Source organism: Azolla caroliniana, unplaced genomic scaffold (genome assembly GCF_043228905.1).
Source record: "Azolla caroliniana isolate FFs.n. ecotype wild unplaced genomic scaffold, voAzoCaro1.0.p SCAF_80, whole genome shotgun sequence".
In the NCBI taxonomy this organism is placed as follows: Eukaryota; Viridiplantae; Streptophyta; class Polypodiopsida; order Salviniales; family Salviniaceae; genus Azolla; species Azolla caroliniana.
Window position 1 is genome coordinate 59913 of NW_028230515.1, and position 8856 is coordinate 68768.

The window sequence follows — 8856 nt, forward strand, 5'->3', positions numbered from 1 at the left end:
ACACACACACACACACACACACACACACACACACACCCTCTCTCTCTCTCTCTCTCTCTCTAGGCTGTGCTAGCAGTAGCAGTCTTGTCTCTGTCTATTTAAATCCTCGTCTCTCGCTCTCTTTCTTCTGTCTGTCTGTCTGTCTCTGGAGAGAGAGAGAGAGGCCTTTCTCTCTTTCTTTCTTCTAAATTCTCCAACCAAAATTGCTTTGCTTACTTGGGTCAACAGAATCTCTGGCCTGCTCACCCGATCCTCACCTTTACTTACTCTACTACTTACTACCCATTACATACATACATACATACATACATACATACAAGCACTACCCAGAAGGAACACTCAAACACAGACAGTGTGTGTGAGAGAGACAGAGACAGAGGCTATGGTGTATCTTCTTCAAGCTCTCCGGTTCCTCTTTTCTTTTATTTTATTGAGCTTTTCCGCCTGTCATACTTTTTCCTCTGTTGGGTGGATTCAGCAACGATGGAAGTGACCAAATTACAACAGAAATTCGCGGATTTCACGAATGACATGTTTCAAGAGGTGGGCTTTCTTTCCTCTCTATTTTGTACCTCTCTCTCTGCCTTCTCGTATCTGTTGAAACTCCGTGTTCTTATCTTCTGAATTTCGAGAGCGTGAGAGAGATTCATACATCTAATATAAAACCATGTCCTTGAAATAAAACAAAGCAAAGAGAAAAAAACAAAAAAAACAAAATAGAAATGAGAATTTTCACTAGACTCCATTCCCTTTACATGGCTCCTCTTCTCTGGATCTCTCCTGTTGATTGATGCATGAAGTCCGACATGACATTTTTGAAAAGCATTGTAAAACGTCTCTATTTCCCCTATACATAAATTCTCTTTTTCTTCATCCTTAGTGGCGAATACATACAGCCCTATACTTGATAACTTTTCTATTTCCAATCTTAATCATTATTTGTCGCATCAAATTCCTCAAGCCATTGATAAAGACGCACACACACACACACACCCATATCCTGGTATTTTGAGCTTCTCTCATTTTCTTGTGGAAATGGGTTACTTAAAACTCAGACGTAACTCCTCAAAACACTACCTCTATATTGGGTATCTCAATAATTCAGAAGAAGTCATGGACTGCAAAGATGCATCATCAACATATCAAGTTCTCTAAAGTAGATATCCCAATCTTTCACAAGAAATGGGAACCCTGAAAGGTGTCATGAACCAGGTCAAGTATTTGATTTTGTAGAAGACCAATGTATAAAAATGAGCAAAAAGAGAACCCTCTTTGTGAAACTTTTCTTTTAACCCCTATCGCTCCATGATACATCTCTAAGTGCATTTGGTTTATCCCAATTACAAGGGTTGATTTGGACATAGAGTTCCTGCTAGTAACACTGAATTTAGTTCAAATTCCTCCTGACTACTAGTTAGTGGTTGGTTAGTAAGTAGACTGGCCTGGCAATCTTGTCCATGGCATGGTTGAAACTTGGTTTAGTCTATCATAAGACCCCAAGGCACTCAAGTGTATCGACATGACACATCTTTGTCCTTAGAAGTCCGCATATGAAGTAAGTAGGTCATCACAAAAGATCTTAACCTCCTCTTGCATGTAACTTCCTCTTCCACTGTGTGATGAGAGATTAGCTGTGAAGCATACCATCAAGTATAAAACAGTGTTCACATATGTCAGTATCATTTGCGGTCCACTTGTTATGGTTATTTCATTGCATGTGTTGCTGGTCCTCCACCACATGGTAATATTAAAGAAGAGAATAATCACAGATGAAACAGAAATGACAGGGTTATACCTTCTCAATGCAGGGATTTCTAGATGACCAGTTTACTCAGCTTCAAATGCTTCAAGATGAAAGCAATCCAGATTTTGTTGCTGAAGTCATCAATCTGTTTGCTGAAGATTCGGAAAGGCTCCTCTCAGAGCTTACAAAAGCACTGTACGTTTTTATTAACTTTGTGTGAGATGGCTCTATTTGTCACACGTTCTGTACTTAGCTTCTAATCCTAGCACTTGTTGCAGTGAGCAAGAACCGATCAATTTCAAGAAGGTAGACGCATATGTGCATCAGTTCAAAGGAAGCAGTTCTAGGTTTGTACTTGTCTAACATATATTCAACAGAGGCAGATGCTGTCTACACACCACCTTTAGACCTCCTTTTTGTATGTTACCCAAGCATGCCCCTTAGATTTCCTCACTATAGCTCTACCTATAGTCAATAGAGATCAGTTTGTTCCCACAATTGCTATGATTATCTAGTGAAAAAAAGTTACTAAAAATAAAGATACTTCTGTTTGATCTCTTAAGTTACTCTAGGTTGTAGAGGTATTGCAGATAAATGAGTGTCACATGCTACATGAGCACAAAATGATTTGAGATGAAAGAGAAAACTATTGATATAGAACAGGGAAGGCAATGTTGGTTTTTGTGAAGGTAGAGCCGTTCCATGTATCAAAAAGTATATAGCATAGAAGCTTAAGAATGCCACAACTACTACACTGAGATAAAGTACGTTTTTATTATTATCAATGAGCAAGGACAGTGTTCAAAGTATTTTGATGTTGTTGAAATGTTGTACCAGAGAGAAGGATCTATGTAAAGGTCACAGAATGCACGAGGATATCCTTAAGAGGGGATTGCTGAAGAAGAGCGTTTACATAGGAACAGCCTTAGTGGATTTGTATGCTAAATGTGGTGCTCTTTCCAAAGCACAACTCGTCTTTGATGAGCTCCCAACTCAGAATGTGGTCTCATGGACGGCCCTCATTGGAGGGTATGCTCAATATGGACATGGGGAAAAAGCTCTCTGTTGCTTTGAGAAGATGCAACAAAAGGGGTTGTCCCCTGATGCACTCACCTATGTTTGCATTCTGAAAGCTTGTAGTAGCATTAAAGATGCTCAAAAGGGAAGCGAGATTCATGCAGAAATTGTGAAACATGGGATGTTGGGAAATGACAGTGTGCTTGGCACTGCATTAGTCGATATGTATGTGAAATGTGGTGCATTTGCAAAGGCACAGCAAGTGTTTGATGTGCTTCCAATCCGAAATATAGTATCTTGGAATGTGCTGATTTCAGGATATTGCCAGCATGGCCATTGCGAAGAAGCATTGAGGTGTTTCCAGAAAATGCGATGTCACGGGGTTTCTCCCAATTCAATCACATTTGCTTGCGTCCTAAAAGCCTGTGGCAACCTTGGAGCAGTGGAGAAGGGTAAAAACATCCATCAAGAGATTCTTAGGGAAGGATATCTCGAAAATGATAGTATGCTGGGAAATGCATTGGTGGAAATGTATGCGAAATGTGGTGATCTTGCAAAGGCACAAGACGTGTTTGATAATCTCAATGTATGGGATGTAATTGGCTTTACTTCATTGATCACTGGATATGACCAACATGGATATGGTGACAAAGCTCTCAAATGCTTTGAACAGATGCGAAGCAAAGGCCTCTCCCCTGATGCAATGACCTTTACTTGCATCCTGAAAGCCTGTGGCAGCATGGGAGCTACTGAGATGGGCAGAGAAATCCATGCTGATATTGTCAAAGAAGGACTGCTGGTGCATGATAGTGTCCTCGGAAATGCATTAGTGAATATGTATGCCAAGTGTGGCGCGCTTGCAATGGCACAACAAGTGTTTGATGAGATATCGATGCGGGACATAGTCTCGTGGACTTCTCTAATTTCAGGCTATGGAAAGCATGGGCATGGTGAGGAGACATTAAACTGTTTCCAAAGAATGCAACTTGAGGGTCTCTATCCGAATACGGTGACCTTTGCGTGCTTATTGCAAACTTGTGGAAGCTTAGGTGCAATGGAGAAAGGTAAAGAAATACATGCTGAGCTTGTGAAGGAGGGACTCCTGGGAAAAGACACTATGCTTGGCAATGCATTGGTGGACATGTACTCCAAATGTGGAGCAATTGTGAAAGCTGAAGAAGTATTTCACAAGCTTCCTATTCGGGGTGTTGTTGCCTGGACTGCATTAATTGCTGGATATTCCCAAATGGGAAGATATGATGCTGTTTTCAACTCCTTAAACAAAATGATAGGAGAAGGTATTGAGCCAAACATGATTACATTCCTTGTTGTCCTTAGTGCATGCAGTTCATCTGGTTTAGTGGATGAAGGCCAAATGTACTTTGAGGCCATGACGTCAGGCTACTGCATTGCTCCTACTATACAGCATTATACATGTATGATAGATCTTTTTGGGCGAGGGGGACATTTTGACAAGGCGGTGTCAATGGTTGGGAGGATGCCCTCCCTTGATTATCTTCCTGCATGGTTAGCTTTATTGGGTGCCTGTCAAAAGTGGGGAAATTTGATGCTGGGAAGATTGGCCTTTGAACATTCCATAAGATTGGATGAAAAGTGTGCTGTGGCTTATGACTTAATGAGTATGCTTTATTTAGCTGCTGGTATGCAAGACAATATGGCAATTGTCGAATCTATGAGGATGGAAAATAAAGCTTGGTAGACTGATTTTGTTCAAATCCTGTTAGGAATTGAGGTTCAAAAACTTCACCTCTCGGTCACAACCGAGGACACACGAGTCAATGCAGCAGTAAATCGGAAAACACAGAGAGAGACTCGAATGCACAGGGTTTAGCGTGGAAAACCCTAGACGGGAAAAACCACGGGAGCGCAAGGCTCCAACTATCACTATACGCAAGGAATGTACAATGGCGAGCTGCAAGGCGACGACCTTGAGCTCGCTGTCCTCGCCACAGGCGGCGGTATTACACAGAGGCGTCGACCTCTTCCTTTCTAGCAAATGCTCACGAAAAGCCTTACATGAAATGCACTTAATGTCACTGCAACATTATTGAAATGATTTTGAACAAAAACTTTTTGAGCAATATTCCTCAATCATTGACCATAATCATGATCCATATAAGATCAATGCCATGTCTAAGGCTATTTCCTATACCTTGCTTTGAGGGCTAAAATGTTGATTGGAAATCCTAAATTTTTTAGTTTGAAATATTTATAGAGGCAATAAACCAACAATATGATGAATTTTTTTACTAAATCTCAAAACATTTGTGGTGGTTTTTCATTTAGTTTCTTATTATTTCATACATGGAATGGAAACTCAACCTATTTGGTAAAGCAAAATTTCTGACCACATTTGCTAACCAGTGTGAAAGTGACCCAATAGCAAAAACTAATAAAAAATGCACTTAATGTCCAACCCATGTTTGGCATGGATTGACAATGTCCTATTGTTTCGTACTCGAAAAGGAAGGAAACCTCCCCCAGAAGTTAAAACCGTTCAATTTTGGTTGATGTCCCAAATGCCTTTAGTTCATCCCATGTCAAGCAATTATATGTTCATGCCATCCCCATTGCTTATTAAATTTGATGCACAAATTTAAGGAATTATATGCTCAATCATTTCATGCTCATTATTTTCTCTCTTGGAGGGGGTTGCTCAAATAGGATACTTTGGGGGACCAATAAAAACGTGTTTGGCTCTTACAGGGGCATTTGGGAAAACTAACATTTGCAACAATATACAACCACTAATAGATAGGAGAGGGACTTCTTCCTCCTCCTCTCCTTCGCCTACCTCGCTCGCCTTCGTCTCTCAGCCTTTTTTGAATGCATGCATAAGTATGTGTTAGGGATTGACGCTTTCCAATACCTTCACCTCTCGGCCACAACCGAGGAAACACGAATCAATACAACAGAAAATCGAAAACACAGAGAGAGACTCGAATGCACTGGATTTAGCGTGGAAAACCCTAGACGGGAAAAACCACGGGAGTGCAAGACTCCAACTATCACTATACGCAGGGAATGTACAATGGTGAGCTGCAAGGCGACGACCTTGAGCTCGCTGTCCTCGCCACAGGCGGCGGTATTACACAGAGGCGTCGACCTCTTCCTTTCTCTCGCTCTCTCTCACTCTCTCTAAGTGGAAAACAGAAAAATGAGCAACAAAACTACAAAACTGTTTGCCCTAAGTCATATTTATACACATATGACTTTCAGGCTATTTACAAATATAGCCTCAAGGGCCCTTGGCAAACATATTCACAAATATGTCCCCGCATCCGGATCTCTCTCCGGGTACATTCGTCATCCGGCTCCGTAGCCGGGGTCTTCATCATCCGGATCCGGAACCGGGTCTTCATCATCCGGCTCCGATACCGGGTACTCCTCATTCGGGTCTTCATTCCCGACTCCCGGACATCCGACCATCCCATCCGGAGGGACCGTAATCCCAACAGTATGTCCGTATGTATGCATGTACGTATAGACGTACTATGTACGTACACACGTATCTATGTATCTGTATGTACATATGTAATAATGTATGTATGTATTCACAGATCGATAATTAATAATGAGGCAAGTAAACTCCGAGTCTTTAGCACAATAGAGTCTTTTGTGGAGTCATGTGGTTTCCCTGGTAATAATGGAGGTAGTCGTCGAGGTTGAGGAATCTCTCGTGGGTCGGAGATATGGCCATCACCATCTCTAGATTGGGGAAAGCAAAGCTTTGACAGACCTTCATGGTTCTCTCATTATGGTAATCATTGATAGGTTTCGAATATTGAATTAATAATATTGTATTACATGCTTCCGAGACTAGGTTATGTTCTCGAGGTATTGAACGAATTTGTCAAAACAAGGCTTTTCATTAACTTGCAAAAAAAAAGGTGCTTGTTTAAGGCTTCTCGAGCATGACACATGCTAAACTTGCACTAAGCAGAACTTGAACGCCTCTTCATCCAATTCATATGCAATGTTTTTTTCTTATTTGCGCACATGGCCATCCATCACTTCCATTCTTTTTTAACGCTGCTCACTTTGCAAATAAGAATAATGTTTAATTGGTTGGTCTCGAGGCAAATTTCTAAGTTGCAAAGAGTGAAAAGTTATGGTAGAAGTGAGAAAGGGCATGTAAATGCTTAATTTGGATGTTGAAATCCTATTGCTTGCAGTAACATCAAAAGGAGAGGTATCATAAAAAAGCACAAAAGAACGTTGTTTAAAGGAGAGGAGGTATCATAAAAAAGCACAAAACAACGTTGTTTACAGACACAGACACAGACAGACGTCGGCTGGCTGCTGTGTGATATCGGCTCCTCTTCTTCTTCTTCTTCTTCAACATGCCTTGGGCCTCTGATGCCAGAGCGTTGGCTTCCTTCTTCGGTGCCCCATCTCCGCATTCTTCCAGCAGCAGCTGGACTCCTCCATGTTCTCCAACGCCGCTACCTCTTCCTTCTCCTCCCCAACGCATCCACATACAACCACACAGAAGAAGTGCCTTCTCCCTAACCACCGCCGCCTCCTCATCACCATTCAAAGCACACATGCTCACCTCCCTCAAGGTCAATATATATATATTCTAAATATTGTGATATGCATATCCACATGCATATGCATATCCACATGCATATGTATTTGTATATTCAATGGAAACTTAATGTGGATGTTTTATATTCATTTTTGAACTTCTCTCACAGACTGTTAGTTCGACTATGGAGAGCTTCCTCAACAATACTGCAAAGTGTTTTATATTCATTTATGAACTTCTCTCACAGACTGTTAGTTCAACTATGGAGAGCTTCCTCAACAATACTGCAAAAGAAGAGCGCTCCGAATTGATGGCAATCTCGCCTCTGGATGGGCGCTATGCTCGGCAGGTGAAGAAGCTAAGCGCCTATCTGAGTGAGTACGGTTTGATGTCATGTTCTCACCTTCCTTGCTGCATTTCTCATTTTGAATTTAGAAAGCCAACTCGAAAAATGCCATTGTGGCAAGATTTAAATTCCAATAAATGCTTGGCTATCGTATCCAATGGAATGGTATTAAACCTGAAACTTACTGATGTGGAAAGGTCTGGTTGGTTTTGATACTGTGTTCTTTTATACAATATCCATCTGAATCAATGGTAGAAATTGCACAACCGAAGCCTATGATGAATTTGGATACAATTACTGCTTTTTATTTCTTATATGAACGGTTTAGGTTTAACTACAGTAATAGGTTTGTGTATGATACATTGCATCGTAAGAAACCGTTCATATAAGAAATAAAAAGCAGCAACTGTATCCAAATTCATCATAGGCTTTGGTTGTGCAATTTCTACCATTGATTCAGATGGATATTGTATGAAAGAACACAGTATCAAAACCAACCAGAACTTTCCACATCAGTAAGTTTCGGGTTTAATACTATTCCATTAAGATACGATAACCAAGCATTTATTGGAATTTAAATCTTGCCACAATGGCATTTTTCGAGTTGGCTTTCTAAATTCAAAATGAGAAAAGCAACAGGGAAGGAAAGAACATGACATCATTCAGGAACACAAGCTCAAATGCAATGAACAAGATGATATAAATCCACGGGGGATCATAGAACTCTTCATATAAGAAATATAAACAGGCAACAAAAAACACATCTTTTACTAGTTGAAACAATGCTCGCACATACCAAAGCACTTAACGGTTTCTTACGATGCAATAGATCATACACAAACTTATTACTGTAGTTAAACCTAAACCGTTCATATAAGAAATAAAAAGCAGTAACTGTATCCAAATTCATCATAGGCTTTGGTTATGCAATTTCTACCATTGATTCATATGGATATTGTATGAAAGAACAGAGTATCAAAACCAACCAGACCTTTCCACATCAGTAAGTTTTCGCTTTCATACTATTCCATTAAGATACGATAACCAAGCATTTATTGGAATTTAAATCTTGCCACAATGGCATTTTTCGAGTTGGCTTTCTAAATTCAAAATGAGAAATGCAGCAAGGAAGGAGAGAACATGACATCATTCAGGAACACAAGCTCAAATGTAGTGAACAAGATGATATAAATCCAC

The 8856-nt window shown here is 40.4% G+C and overlaps 2 protein-coding genes across 2 annotated transcripts; both read left to right on the plus strand.

Annotated features, from left to right (window-relative positions):
- The first annotated feature begins 417 nt into the window (after positions 1-417).
- Positions 418-2130, plus strand: LOC147849321 (histidine-containing phosphotransfer protein 1-like). The gene is made up of 3 exons (XM_087337644.1): positions 418-543; positions 1809-1939; positions 2023-2130. The coding sequence occupies exons 1-3, from the start codon at positions 484-486 to the stop codon at positions 2105-2107; spliced, it is 276 nt and encodes a 91-aa protein (XP_087193770.1). The 5' UTR covers positions 418-483; the 3' UTR covers positions 2108-2130.
- A 366-nt stretch (positions 2131-2496) lies between these two features.
- LOC147849322 (pentatricopeptide repeat-containing protein At1g15510, chloroplastic-like) lies at positions 2497-4494 on the plus strand. Its single transcript, XM_087337642.1, has one exon. It carries the CDS (start codon positions 2529-2531, stop codon positions 4479-4481), a length of 1953 nt encoding a protein of 650 aa, XP_087193768.1. The 5' UTR covers positions 2497-2528; the 3' UTR covers positions 4482-4494.
- The last annotated feature ends 4362 nt before the right edge of the window (positions 4495-8856 follow it).

Coding starts and splice junctions, on each gene's coding strand:
- LOC147849321 (XM_087337644.1), top strand. CDS start 484: ATGGAAGTGACCAAATTACAACAGAAATTCGCGGATTTCACGAATGAC. Junction 544..1,808: donor CGAATGACATGTTTCAAGAG/GTGGGCTTTCTT, acceptor TTCTCAATGCAG/GGATTTCTAGATGACCAGTT. Junction 1,940..2,022: donor TCAGAGCTTACAAAAGCACT/GTACGTTTTTAT, acceptor CACTTGTTGCAG/TGAGCAAGAACCGATCAATT.
- LOC147849322 (XM_087337642.1), top strand. CDS start 2,529: ATGAGCAAGGACAGTGTTCAAAGTATTTTGATGTTGTTGAAATGTTGT.